General features: G+C 49.7%; 1 protein-coding gene and 1 pseudogene across 2 annotated transcripts in view; both read right to left on the bottom strand.

Moving 5' to 3' along the window:
* CAPZB (capping actin protein of muscle Z-line subunit beta) overlaps positions 1 to 22,590 on the bottom strand; it is a 145,664-nt gene that overhangs the window by 39,978 nt on the left and 83,096 nt on the right. For both annotated transcript variants that reach the window (XM_007980259.3, XM_073007765.1), the window contains exons 3-4: positions 7,668 to 7,789; positions 975 to 1,088 (exon numbers count right to left, since the gene is read on the bottom strand). In XM_007980259.3, coding sequence (XP_007978450.1) covers positions 975 to 1,088; positions 7,668 to 7,789 — 236 coding nt within the window. The remainder of the gene's footprint in view (positions 1 to 974; positions 1,089 to 7,667; positions 7,790 to 22,590) is intronic.
* LOC119625860 (putative uncharacterized protein encoded by LINC00596) lies at positions 14,215 to 15,013 on the bottom strand (annotated as a pseudogene).

Raw genomic sequence — 22,590 nt, 5'->3', positions numbered from 1 at the left:
AGCTCAAGAGGTGAATTTTACATTTTAAAGGTTAAGGAGAAAACAAACCAAGAAGCAGCAACAGAGACCTTATGTGGCCTGCAAAGTCTAAAACGTTTAGTATCTGGTTCTTCACAGAAAAAAAGTCTGCCAACTTGAATTAGTATTGCCTATTTTACAGTTTAGATGTATTTTCAGTATAGAACTTAATTATAAAAGAGATTCTGTTGATTATGGCTAACTTTCTCTAGAGTCCTTCCTTGTAAGCCTGATCAATTAAGTGACATGTTGGTGCTGCGGTGCTGGGAGGCAGGATTAGACGGAGCAGGAAGAAATCTCAACAGATCTAGCAAAACGCTTTTTAAGGCAGGTGCCGAGGCCGCGAACAACTCAGGATTCAGGAAGATGTTTGGTGCTCTGCTCCCACCCTGTAAGGACTGCGCTCGTCCTGGCCTGGGAGCAGCTGGAAGTGGAGGCCTCTGAGCTCCAGGTCAGAACTGAGCCTGTGGTACGGCAAAAAATCCATAAGCGCCTTTGGAGATAAACAGGCCTGACTTTAATTCCTGGCTCTACCCCCTTACTGTGGACAAACACTTTAATCTGTGTCTTAATTTCTTCATCTGAGAAACAAGGACTAAACTAGCTATGTTTGTGAGGATTTGAGATGCTATGTAGAAATACCTGGCACTGTCTCTTACACACAGTAGGCACTGTACTGTGGTACCTGCTGTTATGATGAATCATGATGCAGGGGAACAACACATAGTGAAGTATGGTAGCATTCTATGACCGAGTCATCTCATAACTAACCCAACCACCAAACGAGTGCCCTGCATCCTGCTATGGAGGGCTCCCAATTTTAGTTAGGTGAGCCAGTTAACAGACTCAAGGGAGAATGTCTGGCCAGGTAACAGATTCAAGATAGAACACTGCCGCTTAGGATTTACCTCTCAAAAATCACAAGAGCTAAAGTACAACAGGAGAAAGTGACTCACAGGTCTCGATACTGGTCAAAGGCATTGTTGGCTTCCACCTCCAGCTTTCTCAGCCGAGCCGACGGCATGGCCCCATCCTCCAAGGGAGGGTCATACTTGTTACTCCATGGTGACCTGGAGGGAAGGAAGGAAAAGTACATTCCATGAATCATTCCATGAAGACATAGCCAGTGAGCAGGGAGCCTGAGCCCTGGCTATCTGAAATCTCGGAGGCAAAGGTGCTAGCTCCAACAAAGGTTTTTCTGGGTCCTGGCAACAAACAGGGTTTTCTGGAGGTTTGGACAACAAGGGCTCTGATGCAGGCAGACTGGGACACACGCCCGTGCTCCACCTCTCACTGGCTGTGAACGCTCAGCAAGTGTCCCAACTCCCTGAGTCTCACTTTCCTCCTGTGTAAAATGCGGCTGCTACTTGCTCTGCACACAGGGCTGTCATGAGAAATGAGACAAGCAGATCAAGCGCCCAGACCAGAGCTTGCCAGACTGTCAGTGTTCAACAAATGCTAGTTCTTTCTTACCCGCTTTCTCAGTTTCGTGTTCACCACCTATTTTTTCTTCTTTTTTTTTTTTTTTAAACAGAGCCTTGCTCTGTCGCCCAGGCTGGAGTGCAGTGCCGCAATCTTGGCTCACCACAACCTCCGCCTCCCGGGTTCAAGCGATTCTCGTGCCTCAGCCTCCTGAGTAGGTGCAAGCCACCAGGCCTGGCTAATTTTTGTATTTTTAGTAGAGATGGAGTTTGGCCGTGTTGGCCAGGCTGGTCTCAAACTCCTGGCCTCAAGTGATCTGCCTGCCTCAGCCTCCCAAAGTGCTGGGATTATAGGTGTGAGCCACCGTGCCTGGCCCTGTGTTCACCACCTTATAGTTCAACAGATGCCCACTCTCCTCCCTGACTTGCTGGAGGCTCTAGATAAACTTTAAGACCTTCTTACACAGTAAGCATTAAGAAGAGAGCTGTCAGTTACAGAGGCAGGCAAGAGACACAGCTCCACAGGGAAACGCTGATTACATTAGAAGACCTGAGCGATCAGGTTCTCCATGTGAACAGAGGATAGCTTTTCCAACATCCAAGGGCTATGCACACATATAAAGACTGCTAAGTAATGAGAACCAGTCTTTTTGCAGCCCAAAAGACTTGCTGTATTTCTTGAAATGTATTTTGCCACATCAGGAAAGCATTTAATCACACAGAGAACTGGAAAGGGGGTTATAAGGGAAAGATCTACTCATTAATTCCTGCAGGTGGGGTTCAGAGGGCCGAGTGTTCAGAGAAAGTAGCAGAATTAAAAAGGTGAAAGAGGAATGAAAAGACAGAGAAGACAACATGGAATTCAGAAAAAGTCCTTCACACTCTTGGTCTAAATGCCTCGGTGTTTCCACTGTCAGAGACCCACACTGCCTTTTCCACATCCCCTCCTGACCACAGACCTTCATTCGCATCACTGTGATGTGGAATGCATGCTAAGGAAAAAAAGAAGCATGCTCATCATCTTCCAAACCCCAGTTTTAACGAATTCTGTGCACAGACATCTTTCTTTTTGGTTAAGTGATGTTCCACCAGGCACCTCCATCAGTAGATCGTGGAGCATGGAACCAGAATAAGCTGGGCAGCCTCTTCCACCAGCCACCCGCAGGCAGCTTTCTCGGAGGCTGGTTCACAGGTATGTGAGGGAAGAGCTGCTGTGCTTGGTGTCCCCAAAGAGTCTCCAGGCAGGCATTACACTCCTGATCACCTCCAAGCAGAAGGAGTCTTTGGAAATCCTTCTTTCCAAGCTGACCACTTCTTGCTGCTCATTGCAGTTTTGGTAGAGACTTTGCAAGAAAGGGGATGAGACACCCCTTGTGGCCCCATGACCAGCAGCCAGTTTTCATGGTCACACTGGACCACGTGCACACCATGGGAAGGAAACCGTCAACAAGCTGGGACCCCAGATGGCTGGGAAGAGAGGCACGCCGCCCACAATAGATGGCTCGGTTCTCCTGGGAAGCCAAGCGCAGGCTGGCGTGTCGGTTCTTGTAGCCTGCTGCTCCTCCCTCTGAAACGGGGATGCCCAACAGAACTTCCTGAGATGTTGGAGATGTTCTCAATCTGTGCTGTCCAAAACCAGTCACGAGCCATGTGGGGCTGCATGAATACTTACAATGTGACCAGTATGACCAAGTGACTAAATTCTTAATTTTATCTAATCGAAATCAATGTGAATGTAGATAGCTCACTCTAGAACCTCAGCTATGAGGGGGCAAGAGCCTTTTCTGTCATCTTCTCTTCGGGTTGCTCAGCACCTAGACCAGTGGCTGGCACTCAACTACATGCTCATTTTTAAAAAAATGTTTTTAAGAATGAATCTGGCCAGGCGCGGTGGCTCATGCCTGTAATCCCAGTACCTTGGGAGGCTGAGGCAGGAGGATCACAAGGTCAGGAGTTCAAGACCAGCCTGGACAACATGGTGAAACCCCATCTCTACTAAACATACAAAATAATAGCTGGGTGTGGTGGCGTGCACCTGTAATCCCAGCTACTCAGGAGGCTGAGGCAGGAGAATCACAGGTGAAGGCGGAGGTTGCAGTGAGCCGAGATTGTACTGCTGCACTCCAGCCTGGGCGACAGAGTAAGATTCCATCTTGGGGAAAGAAAAAAAAAATGAATGAATGAATTCTTGTCCAATCACAGTTGTAAAAAAATAAAAATAAAAAAGAATGAATTCTTGCACCCACCCCGCAACAGAACCCACCACTGCCTCCTCCCTCCCACTCCCTCTCACACAGATGTTGATCCTCATGCCTGTCATATTCTTGCCCTTCTTCCCTCACCCTCGATTGCAAGAGGCCTTTGAGAGAAGAGAGCCTGTGCTGCCTGCCTTCGTCCCCAGTACCCGGCCCTGAGTCAGTGCCAAGCGGATGTTGCGGGTGGACCAAAGCCTCACAGCCCAGGAGAGGAAGAAAGGGGAATCTGCTGGTGTTCTGCTCCTCCAAACCAAGAGATGGAACAGCTTTCTGCCTTTTTATGCTGAGGGGCACCTAAGCACTAAAATACAAAAACACCAAATCAACAAAGGCCTCTCTCATCAGATCTCAGAGACAAAGATCCAGGTGAAAAGATGCTGTCGCCATGATTTATCTATAAACAAGGCTTAGTTCTTCTGCTGGCCAGGGGAGTGGATACGAATCTGAGGGTGTGGAGCTGAACTCCCTCTTTCCCCGGGTGGCCCTTTGAGACTCTGCAGCACACTCACACGCAGGACCGTTCCCACAGTTCGATGACGGCCATTGCCTTCCTGTAGGCCAGGAAGACCCGACCCAAGCGGTGTTCACTTCAAGGCACCCTGATTAGACGCAAGAGCCCATCTCTCGGGCAGACTGGGGGCCTGCAATTTGCAAGAAGCCTGTAACTCACATTTCTACTGGCTCACAGACGATAGCATTTCAAGCTGTTAGTCCCGAAGCCAGGGTAATTGTAGCTGAGGGAAATATCATAACATTACCCAGAATATTCTTAGTGGAAGGGGCACTCAGAACACATTTAAGAGCTTAAATGGAGGCCATTTGAAAAAAGACAGATGGACAGGAATGCTTAGATTTCAAAAGTCAGGCCTTTCATTTCCCTCCGAGTAGGCTTTTTGTTTCAGCTAACAGGTTTCAAACGGTGCTGCTGGCAACGGTCACACCATAAGGATCTTATTTAAGCAAACCATCAAAAACAGTCAGGATGGAAATCTGTGGAGAGAATCAGAAGACCTTGAAGTTTCATATCGAGAAGAGGAGAAAGGAAAGACATACTTTCTGCCTCCACACCCCAGGCTCCTCTCGAAAGGCCTAAGATCCCCCAGAGCCGGTGGTGGGGCCTCAGGAATGCAGGTGGGGGATAAAGGGGTGACCTGGAAGGACTGCAGGTACCAAGTTGCCTTCAGAGCCTGGCCTGGCCACGGACCTAGACATGATCCCGTCCTCCTACCAGCTGCTACAGAACAGCTGCCTTACACAGTAAACTGGAGCTTTTAGGTGCAAATAATAAATATAATAATGATGTTGATTAAGCAAGACCAGTTCAAGGACCACCTTCTCCCGGAAGCGTTCCCTGAATTGCATGTCGGGTGCGAATACTCCTCCCTGCTTGCTCCCTGGTCTGTCAGACCACTCCCCACCTTCACTGGACTACTCGAAGGGCTGGTCCGGTCCACCCACCTCAACAGTGGCTCCCTGGCTGGGCAATGTGGCTCACACCTGTAATCCTAGCAATTTGGGAAGCTGAAGTGGGAGGACTGCTTGAACCTAGGAGTTTGAGGCCAGCCTGGGCAACAAGTGAGGCTCCCATCTCTACAAAAAAAAAAAAAAAAGAAAAAGAAAGAAAGAAAAAAAGTCAAAAAATTAGCTGGGGCTGGGCACAGTGGCTCATGCCTATAATCCCAAAATTTTGGGAAGCCAAGGCAGGAGGATCACTTGAGGTCAGGAGTTCAAGACCAGCCTGGGCAACGTGGTGAAACCCTGTCTGTACCAAAAATACAAAAACTAGCTGGGCGTGATGGCGCACACCTGTAATCCCAGCTACTTGGGAGGCTGAGGCAGGAGAATCCGCTTGAACCCAGGAGACAGAGGTTGCAGTGAGCTGAGATCGTGCCACTGCACTCCAACCTGGGCAATAGAGTGAGACTCTGTCTCAAAAAAAAAAAAAAAAAAAAAAAAAATTCGCTGGGCATGGTGGTACATGCCTATGGTCCTGTGCAGTGGGCCATGTTTGCACCACTGCACTCCAGCCTGGGCGACAAAGCAAGATGCTCCCAAGAAGCACAATACGTGGATGCCGTGCCTGTGACCAGCAGTTCCAGGCACAGAACAAGCCCTTCAAGGATGAACTTGACCAGCCTCAGGGCTGTATCACCACCTATATGCTGTGACATCTGCAGCCACATCCCCAGCCGAGACCTCTCTCCTGGAACTCCACGTGGTACATCCACAGCCTACCTGGTATCTCCACGTTGATCTAATGGGCCTCTCAAGTGTCCCTATGCCAGCTCCTCCCTGAGTCCTCCTCACCTCAATCAACAGTGGCTCAGTTCTGAAGCCTTGTGATCACCCTTCACACCCCACCTCCTCTCCTTCCATCCCCACCCACCTGCAGATGCCGCTGGCTCTACCTTTAAAAGTGACCTCAAATCTCACCACTTCTCACCATTTCAACTTTAGTCTGTGGTCTGAAGGAGGGCAAAATATATTCTCTACCTAATTTCCATTTGAAGCTGGGAAAGGGACATGATTATAAAACTTGTCTAGTCTCTTATAAGTCAGTATTAAACTTTTTACATATATGACAAGGTCTGTGCCATTCAACATTTCATGTGTGTTACTTCTTTTATCCCCCAATAAACAACCCTGTGCTAACTTTTATTACCCTCAGCCTGGGCTTCAAGACCCTGCCAGACCTGCCCTGGCCATGCCTCCTCCCTCATCTCCGGCCCCACCGCCCTCCCCTCACTGCCTTCTCCACCTCTGGCCTTCTGCCAGCTCCATCCTGGTGAGCTCATCACCCAAGGCCTCAGCACCCAGCAGGCTCTTCCCCAGACCTGGACCTTTTCATCCTCCTGTTCCCACTTGTGGGAGAACCTTCCCTGCCTGCCTGTCCTCTCCCTCTCTCCCACTGTCCTCTTTATTTTCTTTAGGAAGCATTCTGTTGAGTAAACAAATACTATCATTTCCATTTTACAGATGACAAAACTAAAAGACCAGCAACAAGAAGTGATTTGTCAAAGTCCCACTGACACAGGGAGCTGTGCTGGTTTGAAGCCCACACTGGCTGACTCCTAATCATTTTTTCTGCTTTGACTTCCCAGAAGCGTTGCCCCGTCTCCAAAGAGAGCATTAGGGTGAAGCTTCAAGACAGCCCTGGTTCTGTGGCCGCCAAATAAACCTAAAGCAGGCTGTGTTCCTCTACTGTTCTCCAAGGCAGTGACTACTGCAATTCATCATGGAAACACTGGGCTAGTTTAAGAATTCTCACTCTTGAAAAATAGAGATATAACTCCTACATGCTCTTAAAACCCAGCTCAGACATCAGCTCCTTCAGGAAGTCCTCCTGGAGTTGACCATGGCCTCTTCTGTGCTTCTCTCCCACCCTGAACAGACTTTGCACTGGCTGTATGAATCACATCGTACAGTTATCAGTTACCCAATGTGTCTCCTATGCTAGACCTGGTGATCAGACACCCAGGGCAGGGACTAATGTCAACTTAGTTATTTACAGCCTTGGGCGAGGTGACGGAAAGAGAGAAGAGAGCTGCGTATCTGACAGAGCTGCGTTCGTAGATCCCTTAACCACAGAGACCCTCCCTGCCCTCAGGATCCCCATCATAGGCACACTCTGTATGCTGCCCTTTGCAGGCCTGAACGCAATTATAACAGAACAGCTGTTTTCGGGAACAATATCCGTCTCCTATTAGATTGGAAGATCCATAAAGGCAGGGGGCCTTTTGTCCACTGCTCTATCTCCCAGGCTTGTGGGTGGCACTCCTCACACACCTGCTGCATGGCTGGAATAACAGATGGAAGGAGGAGAAGAATGCGGAGGACAAGAGAAGAAAGGAGAGGAGGGCAGCCAACGGGCTGCCAGCTGCCCAAGTCCAAGGTCCCCGTGCTCTGCAGCAGGCACCTATGGCAGCCCGCATGTGGCTGGTGTGCCTGCTGCATACCCGGGGCATGAGCTCACCTATAGGAGTCCCCATCTCTGTTGTAGTCACACAAAAGGTAATCCTTTCCCACCACCTTGTCTCTGGCAATTTTCAGTGGCTGGTCAACAGAAGACAGGAGATCCTCACATAGACTGGGGACCTGGCAGAGAGAAAGGACAAGGTCGAAACAGAGGTTAAAATAGCACACCAAACTCAGGTGGCTAACAATACTGCAGCCATATCATGGTCAGTACCTTTAACATCTGGCCCTGGGTACTGAGCCAAAATTATGGGCCTGTTCTTTTCTTTTCCACATGTGTCTGACACCAACTGTGTCCCTCTATTAAGAAACCCGTTCTTGAATTACAGCGGAGCGTGATTTCCAATATGGTCTTCCTTCCAAAAACTGTGTGCAGCTTTAACGACCTGGTCACCAGGGTGGCCTAGTAAATTTCAGTGTGTATGTGCTTGGTATTGGTCTCTGGTGGGCAAAGTACAAGCTCAAGTCCCGAGAAGAAGGTCAACATTTCAAATACACAGGAATCTAAAGAACTTGGAGTAGAATAACTCCTCCATGCCGGGGAACTCCCACAGGCTCCCATGCTGGGTGGAGCCTCCAATACTTTCCAGGCCCCTAGCCAAGTGTTACCAGTTGGCTTGTAGAGTCAACTCTATCTGCTGCAAAGACAGCTTCACCCTGGCTCCCACAGCACGGAGCCCGAGTGGGCTCATCCCTGGCTGGCCGGCCAGGGGGCTGCCTCACCAAGAAGGATGACCCTGTGGTTGGGGGCTGGCAGGACTCAAACTCTGGGCCAATGCTGCGACTCTGACACGAGGCTCTGCAAGTAACCAGGCCACTGGCCTCCTCCACCCAACTCAAACATCAATTTCTACCAAAATCTCCCAGACAGGGATGGCAGCACTTTCAGAAATGGATTCCTTCAGGCTTGAGTCACTTCCATGCTATATTTTCAATGTGCTGACTTATTTGTTTCATGGGCCTGGGTTTATGGGGGCCCCACAGTATCATTTACCAGGAAAGTGCCTGCCAACTGCACCAATAACCCTTCCCAATGGAAAAGTTAAATTGTACGGCAAACGCAGCAGCAGAGCAGCTCAGCAGATGGGATGACAGTGACAGTGGTTCCTGTGTTCTTCCAGAAGACCCTTGCCACCATCCAAGAGACAGGCAGGGACAGGGAGTCCCACCACCACAGGGACCACCCAGCCTCCATGGGCTCCTCCACTGCCCCTCCAGGGTGCCTTAGAACTCAGCTTGGAAAGCAATGTCCAGCACAACTAAAGGACTGTAAACCTGCCTCGTGACTCACAGAAATTGTGGCCTTGGTGAGATGATCTGTTTCTTGTACAGGGGACAGCAGCCAAAGAGACAGACATACACCACTAACCCCTGTGTACAATGTGCTGGGCTTAAAGGTGTGAGCCCCTAGGCCTGGCCTGTACCTGGGCTTGTTTTCAGAATTCTCTCCATGTGTATCTGCCCTTTCCAAACAAACATAATAAAATTGGGGGTTACTTTCAAAGTTGGTTTTGGTGATAATATCAGGCCCCTTACCATTTCCATGTGCCTGCCATGCACCATGCACTGTAGTAGGCCTTTTATAGAAGCATATTGTTGACTTGAAAGCTCACATGCATTCTGCAAAGTGGCTATGCAAAGCCCCATTTTACAGATTAGAGTTGAGGCCCGGAGTCATTAAGTTACCCAAGGGCCACACAAGAAGCAAGCAGTGAACACAGAAAACAAAACCAGGGCCAGATGAGTCCAAACTCCCTACTCCTCCCCTTCTAACTTTGGTTTACTGTCCAGCTAACGGGAAGGACAGTGCATGCCAAAGGCACCCTATGGTGGCAAAGCGCCCTCTCCTAGCCCCAGTCCTGCTCAGCTGTGGCCACAGAGCCCTTCACCTGGAAGGAAATCCTGGCTGAGGAAGGAAGGTCTAACAGCTTCCACCCAAGGCCATCTGGGACCTGGAAGGGGCCTTGCTGTGCTGCCACAGCCAGTGAAGCCACCTTGCCTAACGCATCACTCCTGTCCCTAATCTGCTCCATTTATAATACTGGGCTGTTGCCTTGGCTTATCTGTTGGGCCTCAACTTTTGCCTGGAACCCATTCTCTCTGGTTGGAGTCCTGACACCATCAGCCCAATTTTTCCTCAATTACAGTAGAGACTGAGCAAACAGGGTCTGAAGTTAGACTTTCTGACTCCACTGCGTACAAGTAACTTTATGGCCTGGGTAAGTCATTTTACTTCTCTACTAAGACTTGGTTTCCATACTTGTAAAATGGACATAACAAAACCAACTCATCTGGGTGCCCATCCCCATGTGATTTTGAGGAGTCACATAAGATAATGCATTCGGTGTTCAGGGCAGAGCTGGCACAGGGAAATGCACGTATGTTACTGACTGACATATTCAGTCTCTGACATATTCAGACTGACATACTCCTCTCCCTTCCTTTAGACAGTATCATCTGTCACCTGTTACTCTCAGATAGCAACACTAGCCTGGATCACACCTGAATTCACTGTGCTGCTTCAGGCACGGGGTACACACGTACTTGTGAGGATCCTGTGCTTCACCCCAGTTCCACCTGCAGCCAGCTGCTTCCCTTCTCCCGCCAGAAACATTGCTTGCAGCCAAGTCGCCGCAACATAGGAAAGCTCACAAGAAAATGGGGTTTGGTATAAAAGAGGCTTAACTCTACTCCCATCCAAGAGATTCATCTATGAATCAAAAGCATCTGAATAATTTCTTCCTAGCACTTAACACCAGGTGGAACATTTTTTCATTGATCAGTTGTCTGTATCCTTCACTAGAATGTAAGTTTTACTGGGGCAAGGACTTCAATCTTATTCACTGTGGGATTCTCAGTGCCTGTAGCTGTGCCTGACACACAGCAAATGCTTAATATATTTGGGAGGAAGGAAAGAAAGGAGGCAGGAAAGAAGGAGTTTTACAACATGGAGCCTTCCAAACTCCAATCAACTTTATTTTAAAATTAATAAATTGGCAGGTAATAGGAATCTTTAGCAAAAGCACTTGTCCAGAACTAAATTTGAATGGATGCTGATGACAAGCTTCACGTGTGGTTCCAACCCAGCACTCTCAGATACGAACCATGGTGTGGTAGGAAAGCACTGAACAAAGAGAACCGGAGCTGTCATGAAAGCCCTGGCATTTTTATTAACATATGACCTCAAGGAGTCACAGCAATGGTGGAAAGAGTGAGAACTAAGAGACCTGGGTTCTAGCCTCTGCTCTGCTGTGAGCTGGCCACAGAACCTTAGGCAAAGACCAAGACGGTTCATTTGTCAAACATAGTAGATGAGCTGCTCGGAGACAGACCACCCTTGAAGATCTGTGACAGGACTTCTGAAAGCCAGTATGCCAGGTACTAACCAGCCCCAGAAAAACATATACTTAAACTGGAACTAAAAAACTGGCACTGCTTGTCCTACAGTGAAAAGCATCTGGGACTTGATATGGCCAACTGACTTCACCCAAGCAGGCACCGTTTTTGCCTTTTGGAACAACTCGCAAGTTGGGCCATAGTTTTGGCCGTATTTCCATCAGCCCTGCTTCTTTTGATGAAAGACAATCTGCTCTGGAATAGTAACACTTTCGTTGTCGTGGGAAATGAGAAGCGTGGAATAATGCACGGTGTGCCCACAGACTTGGACCACAGCAGCCACCCAAAGGTGCATGACTCATGACCTGGCACCACCACTGACCCCATCTCATACCCACGCCATCTCTCTGCCTCTGCCCTAACATCCTCAACCAACCACACGGTCCCATTCACCACTCCCTGAACACGCATGTGCATTCCTCCACTTAAACATCTTCCCCATTGAGGGCTGCTGGGTAAAATAGAGAAAGGCTAGTTCAGTCTGAATTTTAGATACACAATGAATAACATTTTAGTATGAATACTTCCTAAAGGTTGCATGGGTCATGTGTGTTTTTTTTTCTCAATGAGATGAAGTCCAGCTCTGTCACCCAGGCTGCAGTGCAGTGGTGTGATCTCGGCTCACTACAACCTCCGCTTCCTGGGTTCAAGCGATCTTCTTCCCTCAGCCTCCCCAGTAGCTGGGACTACAGGTGCATGCCACCATGCCTGGCTAATTTTTGTATTTTTAGTAAGACAGAGTTTTATCATGTTGGCCAGGCTGGTCTTGAACTCCTGACCTCATGTGATCTACCCATCTCAGGCTCCCAAGGTGCTGGGATTACGGGCATGAGCCACTGCGCCTGGCCAGGTCATGTATTTTTTTTCTTTTTTCTTTTTATTTTGAGACGGAGTCTCACTCTGTCACCCAGGCTGGAGTGCAGTGGCGTGATCTCGGCTCACCGCAAGCTCTGCCTCCCAGGTTCATGCCATTCTCCTGCCTCAGCCTTCTGAGTAGCTATGATTACAGGCGCGTGCCACCACGCCCAGCTAATTTTTGTGTTTTCAGTAGAGAAGGGGTTTCACCATGTTAGCCAGGATGGTCTCGATCTCCTGACCTCATGATCCGCCCGCCTCGGCCTCCCAAAGTGCTAGGATTACAGGCGTGAGCCACCGCGCCTGGCCAGGTCATGTCTTTTTATTTGCTAAATCTGACAGCCAATCCCCACTGCTCTCTTAAATCTTACTGATCCTTCAGGGCCTGGCCCAAACTCCAACTTCTTTATCAAGATGTCAAATTCTTCAGAATTCCTGCAGTAACACTAATATCAACTGAATCCTAAATGCTTTGGGGATGGCTGTTCTAATACTGTCACAATGGCTTTCACCTTACTCCTTCCTCACCACTTAGCATTTTTCACTGTGAATTGACTCCACACCTACAGAGGCCAAGACAGGCCCTTCAGTCTCAGCGCAGCATCACGCCCGCGGCAGCAGGGATCAGTCAATGCATGCTGATTCCATGTAAGTGGATATTAATCCTGTGGTCTGAGGTCATATTACAGAACCAGAATAAAAACAGTGTATCTCGGTAATCTAACCAGTCCCTACGCTCCTCTGAACCCCGGCCCCCGCCCCCTACTCATGTCGAGTGCTTAGAGCAGTGGAAGAAATCACATTAAGTGTCACGGGCCATGGGTTTGTACAGCGATTTAAATGAAACGACAGGTCCAAACAAAGCCGAGAGTTCACTTTGGGGTGCATGTGGCACTGGCTCTGTCGCCTCCAAAGCCAGGGAGGGCCTCTGAGGAGGAGCAGTGCCGACATGCAGCAGCCGGATGGTTTCTGTCTAAACCACCCATCTGAACTGCCTAACAGCCTTGGAGGGGACGTTCAGATAACACCAAAGGTGTCAGACCAATCCAGGCTGTTGGGGGGATTTAAACATAATTCCCAGTGACTTGGAATAATAAACACTACACTGGTCAGGACGGTGCCTGCCGTCTTTCTGGCGGGGAGTTCGGGGCTCCACCACTTCCTCTGCTGCCACAGGAGTGTGCCCACCCTGGGGAGCAGGAGCCGCAAGTCCTTCACCACTGAGACTTTCGCCGGGCTCAGCGGTACCCGGGGGCCACTGGAAAGATGGGTAGGGAGTGGGTAAAGTGAACTAGGGCATGGAGAAGAAAAACCCCCAGAAGGTAGAAGGGAGAGACTAGCATGCTATTAGCAGTGGCCTCAATGACACCCGAATAATAATCTGTAGAAGGACCAGGTAATCGTAACAGCCCTGTCCTGCGAGGTAGGCACTATGCTAGCAGCTCTCCCTGCCCTCCCCCATGATCCTGAAAACTGCTCTCCACGCAGACATGCGCTCCTGTCCTTGTTTTAAAGAAAGGGAAAAAGGGCCTTAGAGAAATAACTTGACCAGAGCCACGCAGCTAGGGGCCAATGTCCGAGGAAGGACATGCAGACCCAGCACAGTTAGGTTGAAAAAGAAATGAAAGACATTCTTGCTTTTGCCCAAACTGAACCCTTTTTTTTTTTTTTTTTAAATCACCCAACCCAACAGCTGATCACACGAAGAGATACAAATCAGAAGTTTCCGGCCACAAGTGAGGTTCGCGTTTATGCCGCCATATGGTTCTACTTTTGCCTCTTCCTCTTCTCCATTAGTTATTAATGTTGAAAAAAATTGTTCAACCAGAAAAAGAAACTTGAGATGAACCCTTAAAAAAAGCACAAAAGCCAGACCAGCTCAGACCCACGGAGTCTAACCCACGGCACCCTTGTCTTTAAGAAGTGCACCCTTGTACCTCAGTTTTTTAAAAAATGGCCAAATGAACACATTCCATCTTTTGATCTGCCTGTTGGCCGAGAGCCCACCACCAGCGAGATAGGAATCAAAAACAGACTGCGTACTCGGGTGCGCTCAGAGGAAACCGCCACGCCAGGATGCCACAGCTGCCGACGTCCAGCAGAGGGCTCTGTGACAATTTGTTCCTTTTATTTTTGCAGAAGGCCCAAAACTTTCTTAAAAAGATAAAAGTGGTTTCAAGTGGCACGCACACTAGTGTCAGAAGCAGAATATACAGCGTGGCATTTGGTAAAAACATCAACCTTGAAACCAAACGGCCTCAAATCCTGGGTCGGTCACTTGCTGGCTGAGTGTAACCTTCCCAAGTCTCTGGAACTGGGGGTTACGACACCCATGTCAAGGAGAAATTCATGCTGTTCCATAAACCCCGAATGCCAGCTCCAGGCCCGTGTCAGGTGCAAGGGCTCAGCATGGGAAGAGATGGACATGGGCGGCCCTGCTCTGACAGCAAAGTCCAGCCACAGAGGCGTCCCCAAGAGGTAAGGGTAGGCTGGGCGCGGTGGCTCACACCTGTGAACCCAGCACTTTGGGAGGCTGAGAAGGGTGGATCACTTGAGTTCAGGAGTTCGAGACCAGCCTGGCCAATATGACAAAACGCCGTCTCTACTAAAAAAACACAAAAATTAGCCAGGTGTGGTGGTGGGTGCCTGTAATCCCAGCTACTCAGGAGGCTGAGGCAGGAGAATCGCTTGAATCTGGGAGGTGGAGGTTGCAGTGAGTCGAGATTGTGCCACTGCACTGTAGCCTGAGCAACACAGACAGACTCTGTCTCAAGAAAAAAAAAGAGGCAAAGGTAGGAAGGAAACCTGCAGGACACAACGGAAGTGGGATGCCACGGGGGGAGTCAGCAGTCTACGAGGTGAGACAGAGATGATATGTGAATAATGACCAATGAGCCAGCCCTCCAAGACTGCAGGGAAAAATAACAGGGGCATCCCAAGCAGAGGGAAGAGCCAGCAAGAGGCTCCGCTGTAGAGGCCACTGAGGCAAGTGCAAGAACAGAGAGGAGCAAAGCACGGCTGGAGTGAGATCCAGCGAGGCAGCACCTCCTGGTCCACTCCAAGTGCAAGGGCAGGCCCTGGCACACTGCTTTTCTTAAGAATTTAAAAAAAAAAAAAAAAAAAAAAAGGCCAGGTGCGGTGGCTCGCTTGAGCTCAGGAGTTCGAGACCAGCCTGGGCAACACAGCGAGACCTTGTCTCTACTAAAATAATAATAATAATAATAAAAATAGCCAGGCATGGTGGCGTGTGCCTGTAGTCCCAGCTACTCAGGATGCTACGGTGGGAGGACTGTTTGAACCCGGGAGGTCGAGGCTGCAGAGAGCCGTGTTTGCTCCACAGTACTCCAGCCTGGGTGACAGAGTAAGAACCTGACTCAAGAAAAAAAAGTGTTTACTTACGTATAATAGATAATACATTCATATAGGTCAGAATTCAAAAAGGTACAAGAGCACAAGCTGGGAAAGGCCTCCCAGTGAGGGCCTGCAGGCTGGCTGCCCTCGCCTAGGGAGATGGCCTCCAGGTCGGGACCCCTTCAGTGGGGCTCCCTTCACCGGTCTGTCTAGGTGGACACGTGGCCTCCACTAGCCTATGAGAGATGCAGGGATCCCCACCCCACCACCACTGCTCAGTGTGGAGAAGACATAAGCCCGCTCCCCAACTCCCCAAGGGCAGCTTCGTTACAGGGACCTCAGTTTGCCATTCGGAACGCTGAGCCACGGAAGCACAGCTTCGTGTAGCTGAGGCTAGAGCTTCCAACCCATTTTGCCTAATGGCTCTCTAAGCATGGCCACCCCTGCAATGAGAAGGCACCTTCACAGGCGGCAGCTTTGCACCGGGCCTGAAAGTCACACCCAGGTGGTCAAGCTTGTTTTGGATGGGAAGCAGCTGTGCTCCTGGAGACTCAGGCAAGTGGTGCCCCTGAGTAACCAGAGGGTAGCCCCACAGGCTCCTGCTCACTCCAGGAAGCATCAAAACATATCTCCTTAGGATAACAGCCATGTGAGTTAGGGTATGGCTCACCTATTCAGAGACAGGACTGAGGGCACCCTCACCTGCGGATAAGAAAACCCAAGCACGGGGAAGCTGCTGGTCCTGGCTGTCCTAGCCAACATGACGTGGAGAGGAACGAGAATCTCAATTTGAGACTGACCCAGCTCTTCCAAAGACCAAGCCCCACCAGGTCAACAAGGCGAGCTACCCCCATTCCCAGTCAAGCTCAGGGGACAGGGGAGGAAAAAAGAACAGAATCGGGGGAACTATGGGACTGTGAGGACCAAAGCTTTCTCCCCCAAGGGCCCAGTCATGGCAGACCCAAGGTGCCCAGGGTCGCCTGGGAAGGGCTGCAGGGCTGGCCTCTCCTGCCGCCTCACCACAGCCCACAGCAGATCCAACATGTGACCTTTCCACTCTGGGCCTCGGGGACTCCTGGAGTGTGGGCAGGGGCTCAGTGCCTACCACCCAGCAGAGCCTGGTGAGAAACGGGCCCCTCGCCTGCCTGTTTCTCACACACAAGGGGGACTCTTCCAGTTCCAGCCCCTCTCCTCTTTAAGCAGTCCCTTGGCGCTGAGGGCCTTATTTTTTTGTTGTTTTGTTTTGTTTTTGAGATGGAGTCTCACTCTGTTGCCCAGGCTGGAGTGCAGTGGCGCGATCTCGGCTCACTGCAACCTCCGCCTGCCAGGTTTAAGCGATTCTCCTGCCTCAGCCTCACGAGTAGCTGGGATTATAAGTGTGCACCACCATGTCCAGCTAGTTTTTATATTTTTAATAGAGATGGGGTTTCACCATGTTGGCCAGGCTGGTCTCAGGTGATCCGTCCGCCTTGACCTCCCAAAGTGCTGGGATTACAGGCATGAATCACCTTGCCTGGCCAAGAGCCATATTCTTTAAGTGCAAGCACAGCCTGCTTTCTTCCTGTGAAGGTTGTAAGTTGTAAGATGCACCAGTAATTATAACATCACTAAGTGTACACATGAAGTTTAAGAAGTAATTTCCCAATTTTGGCAACATTAAAACGTGAGTGATGGCTGGGCACAGTGGCTCATATCTGTAATCCCAGCACTTTGGGAGGCTGAGGTGGGCAGATCACCTGAGGTCAGGAGTTCAAGACCAACCTGGCCAACATAGTGAAACCCCGTTTCTACTAAAAATACAAAAATTAGCCGGGCGTGGTGGTGCATGCCTGTAATCTCAGCTACTTAGGAGGCTGAAGCAGAATTGCTTGAACCCGGGAGGTGTAGGTTGCAGCAAGCTGGGATTGTGCCACAGCACTTCAGTTTGGGTGACAGAGCAAGACTCTGTCTCAAAATACTAAACAAAACAAAACAAATTTTAAAAAAAACAAAAAAGGTGAGCAAGTCACGTACCACAGAGTTGAGACAATGGTACATGCAGCACATCTGGTGGAGTAACACAGATGTTTCCGACTTAAATTTATTTGACTTTGCGATGGTATTCAGTAGAAGCTGTAGCCTGAATTTTGATCTTTTCCTGGGCTAGCAATGCACGGTCCAATCCTCCCTCATGACGCAGGGAGACAGCAGCTCCTGCAGCTCCCCACCAGCCCCGTGATCACAAAGGTGAGTGATGACACTCTACAGCCACTGCGCGCCAGGTGCTTTCACCAAACTGTAGGCATGTTCTGAGCACGTTTAGGGTCAGCCAGCTGAAGCCATGATGCTTGGCAGGTCAGGGGGATTAAAAGCATTTTCTACTTCCAATGGGTTTTCCAGCATGTAACCCCTTCGAAGGTGCAGCAGCATCTGTACCCGCTCATATGAGGCACACGACTCGAGGCAGGGGTTGTAGCTGGTTACCTAGGGTTTAATGCAACTGAGGCTGGCCAAGAGGGCCAACATTAGGAAATCATTTTTGACCAACAAATGATTTATTCTGCTTAGAAATAAGTCTTCCACATGCCATTAACAACAAAGAGTTTTTTCAGGAAACGGTAAGTCCCCTCCATCTCTTTCTTTTCTCAGACAGGTGCCCTGACCATCCGGAGATAAATAATAAACAAAAGCAGGCCTCCTGGGCTCGCTTTCAGCCATTCATACTCCAGACCCCAAAGCTTTGCCCTCTGGAAGCTCGCAGCCTGGAAGGGGCCACAACAGTTTCCTAAAGAAAGGGTCAGGAAGGGGCAGAACAAAGAAGACAAATGGAAAGGAGAAATGAAAATCACTATATTTGGGTCAACCACAGTCACACACAAGGCTCCTGTTGTCCACATGTAACCTTAAGCTTCCCTGAAGGGGATGAACCAGGCCCTTGGAGCCTAATTAAATTAACTGTTTCCTGGCCAGGCGCACAACCCATCACCTGTGTGCAGAGAAGCCAGGGTCTCTCTAAGCTGCCTGGCTGCTTTTAATTAAGGACTCATCCCTGAGAGATGAAGCACAATATACACAACCACCTTCAAGTCCCCAGAATGGAAGTGATCTTGGACTCAATGCTGAGAACTGCCTGCAGTCCCCCAGCCGGCAGGAGAAGCTGCCGCCTACAGCCAGGCGGTGGCCTCGGGCTAAGGAGCACAGGGAGGCTCCCCCGCACCCCTGCCCTCCACCCAACGTCCTGCACGTCTATCCAGATCACCTTCCTTCCCCGCACTCCACCTAAGTCATCCTTCAGGGTCTGATTTGGCCACGCCTGCCTCTTCCACAGCAACCTCCCAAAGCTGCGTCGGCAGAGGCCCTATGCTCCTGCATCCTGTGCAGGATGCGGTGTTGAGCCTCACAGGTTTGTGATGTGCATGGCTCTCCCCAGGGCAGGGATGAGCTGTCTGGACTGCCTTGTGCCTGGCTTAATGCTGGCAGGACTTCTGAAGCGTTGGTGGGATGGTGGAAAACGAGGGCCGCTCAGGTCAGGTTCTGATCTTTTGAAGCCCAAGCCTGCCTTGGTGGGAAGCAAGTTCTCAGCACTTCAGCGCCTCCCTTAGAGGAGGGACTACGGGGTCTTTGGTGGGTAGGAGAGAGACCGACCCTTGACGTGGATGGCATTTCATCCTTATGACTGCCAGCCCTGAGTTGGACAAAGGTGTGCACCCACGGGGCGTGGGCTGCTGCCTGCTGTAGGGCTGCTGCCAGCTGTGGCACTGATGCTGCCCCTTGTACCCTACACAGCCTCCTCCTAAAGCCAGACCTACAGCCTTCCTAGCATGAAGGCAAGAATGGGGTTGCTGCTGTTCTCTTCTGGGATGGTCCTCAGTCCTTGGTCTGGCTTTCTTAGTCCACATTTTTATTAGGATTATTGGCCAGATGCAGTGGCTCATGCCTGCAATCCCAGTACTTTGGGAGGCCGAGGCAGGCGGATCACTTGAGGCCAGGAGTTCAAGACCAGCCTGACCAACATGGTGAAACCCCCATCCCTACTAAAAATACAACTCCCCCCCAAAAAAAATTAGCCAGGCATTGTGGCGAGCACCTGTAATTCCAGTTACTTAGGAGGCTAAGGGAGGAGAATCACTTGAACCTGGGAGGTGGAGGGTACAGTGACCCGAGATGGCGCCACTGCACTCCAACCTGGGCAACAGAGAGAGAGACTCCATCTCAAAAAATTTAAAAAAGTGATTATCACATTGGTTTGTATTCTTCTGTCACCTGAAATCTTTTTGGGAAAAGACCAGGTAAAAATACACAAACATAACTCATATATAAGATGATTTTTCTCCAAAGACACGGTAATTTCACAGAGGGATTCCATCCTCTGGTTTAAGTGAAAAGATACATAGTGAAACCAATTTTTTGTTCTCGTCAACATTTTAATGAAACAACATTATTCAAGGGCTTGCTGTAGGTCATAATTCCCAAGAACCTAAGGACGACGTTAAGTGAGGACTTACTGAACTATCAAAGTTATGAAAGGAATAACAGCAAAGATGTTTCAGTCTTACCACGTAAGAGGCATGTAACACACATCCTCATTTTATCATCACAGCAACCCTGTAGGAGGCAGGGGTGTTATTATCCCACATTATTGTTTACAGGTGAAAAAAAGAGGCACAGGTAGGTTAAACAACTTGGCTACAGTCACACAGCAGGTAATTCAATGAAAGCCATGCAATCCCACCCTAAGGTCATGGGGACTCTAGAATGATGCCTGGTGAGAAACCTAGCGGGCAAAATACTTCAGCTGAAAGAGTCACCAGCTGGATGGTGGCAGAGAGAAGTACTTGGCAAGACGGGGTTTTCACACAATGAGGTCAATGCGAATGGAACCTCTCATACAAACCTCCTAGGGTAGAGCATCAAGGCCTAATTGCAGGGAGGGTAACGGGAAATCCATCCATTTCGTCATCACTGGATAAAGGGTTAGGTCTGGCCTCAGGCTTTAAAAACCACATGTGTGCCAAATGTCCACGTCTAAACTTAAGAGTTTAGGGTGAAAACTATGAATGGGCTACCATGGAAGTTACAAAATAAGAATGCAGGGGGGAAACCTGAGGGTGCGCCACCCGAATGCGGGGGGAGCCAGATGGGGCAGCGCAGGAAGGGCTGTTCTTTGCCACTGATCTGGGGGGCTCATGATCGCCCAGGAGGACAGACCAACGGCGTCAGGGTCTGTGGTTGACAGTCATCTGTACGTCGACACTGATGGGGATGCCAGGGAAATCTCACATACTCTGTTTGGCAGAAACGAGATACCCGAGGCAGAACGTGAGAGTAAGGAGTCACATGGCCAGACCACCACGGCCAATGGCAGCGCAGGGGATACTTTGGAATCTGAAAGCCCATGAAACACCCTCGAGTCCAAGAGGATCTGCTCCAAGATGAGGAACTCCGTGACCTCCAGGGCCCATACATGGAAGTGAGCCACAGTCATCCTGCCACACCTGCTCAGTCCCCCAACGGGCCAGGCGAGGTGCTGAGTCCTGTACTCCTCACCCCATGGGTCCTGATAGCCCCCTGGGAGGCGAATGACCTTTGAAGCCACAGCAGAGGCTAACCAGCTCAGAGCACGGAGCCACTGAGTCAGAGGGCAGAGGTCTGGCTCCCTCCAAGATTCTCCAAAAACCCTCACGACCACAAGCTTCTAAACCTCAATGACCTACCAAGATTCCAGTAATACTTCTGCTTCTCTTCAAGCAGGAGTGTTTGTGCCATGTTTGTGTGTCTGAGTCGGGGGGCGGGTGCTGAGGTAGACTCAACAAGTCGGTGGCTTCCCTGTTCTCAACACAAAAGTCACCCAGGCTGTCTGGCCACAATGTTTCACGCTGGATTCCTTCCACTGGATGGATGTCTCAGCAGGTTTTGCTGTAATTTCACTGAGTCACCCACAGAAACGACCAAGCAGGGGAGACGGGAGGGGACATCTCCCGGGGGCCACATCTGAGCTGAGTTACAGGAAGTGAGGCGGGTGCGGCAGTCAGGGCAGGTCGCAAAGCAGCCCAAGGATGAAGGTGCAGAAGGAGAGTCTGTCGGTCAAAGGTGGGCAGCGTGGGATGCTGAATGCTGATGGCTGCACAACTTTTATTTTATTTATTTTTTTATTTTTGTTATCACCCAGACTGGAGTGCAATGGAGCGATCTCGGCTCACTGCAGCCTCCACCTACTCCCAGGTTCAAGCAATTCTCCTGCCTCAGCCTCCTGAGTAGCTGGGACTACAGGTGCTTGCCACCATGCCTGGCTAATATTTTCTTTTTTAGTAAAGACGGGAGTTTCACTATGTTGGTCAGGCTGGTCTTGAACTCCTGGCCTCAAGTGATCCGCCTGCCTCGCCCTCCCAAAGTGCTGGGATTACAGGCATGAGCCACTACACCCAGCCAGCTGCACAACTCTTGAGTGCACTAAAAACCATTGGACCGTACATTTTAGAAGTGTAAATGTTATGTTATATGAATCATATCTCCAGAAAGCTGTTGTTTAAGAAGAAAAGGTGAATCAAGAGAGGATATTTTAGGCAGAGAGAACCACAGGGATCCAAGACATCACAGGTAGACATCCAGGGAACTAACAGTTTCAGAATACGAGTACGTCATGTGACCCAGGGTTAGGCTGGTAAAAAGTGACCCTGGGTGTCAGGAACCATGGGCAGTGTTGTCTTTCTCCTCACTCTCAGTTGTAGTTGTTTGACTCTTCACTCTTACCACCCAGAGCTTCTCCTACATCAAAATAAACCAAGGGAATGCAGGGACTCGCCACTGGCCTGGAAGGCAGAGCTGGTTCTGCCACGAAACGGCGCTACATTGGGCATGGGCCGCGGCTATCTGGTCTCTGCAATGGATGGTTCTTTGAGACAGGAGTGCCTTGAGGGCTGTGAGTACAGAGGGAGGAGCTCAGGGTGACAAGCGTGGGAGAGGAAGTCTGGGCCCATCACCTTCTACCTGGTTTATTCAAGTTCTAAGATTTTGCTTGAAAAAAGGGTTGTACCAATTTTCAAAACGTTTGAAAACCATTAGATGAGATAATCAGTAAGGTTTATTTTAGTATCAACATCCTACAAAGTTTCATAGTTCAAGACTTGAGAGTTAATCAAAAGTTTGTGTCATCCTTCCTAAAACAAACCTTTACTGAGCAAGGTACTCTGTGGCTCCAACCAACTGTGGCCTGCCCAGCTCTTCTGCTCACAGCCTTAGGACACAGGCACAAGCAGCTAAGTGAATTATTCACAACAAGGGGAAGAAAGAAAAGGCTTGCACCCCATAAGCTTCTCCCCTGAATGCCATGTTCAAATTTA

The sequence above is a fragment of the Chlorocebus sabaeus genome, chromosome 20, assembly GCF_047675955.1.
Source record: "Chlorocebus sabaeus isolate Y175 chromosome 20, mChlSab1.0.hap1, whole genome shotgun sequence".
NCBI classification, from domain to species: Eukaryota; Metazoa; Chordata; class Mammalia; order Primates; family Cercopithecidae; genus Chlorocebus; species Chlorocebus sabaeus.
The sequence above is the reverse complement of the archived record's forward strand: the minus strand, read 5'-3'. Positions and strand labels throughout refer to the sequence as shown.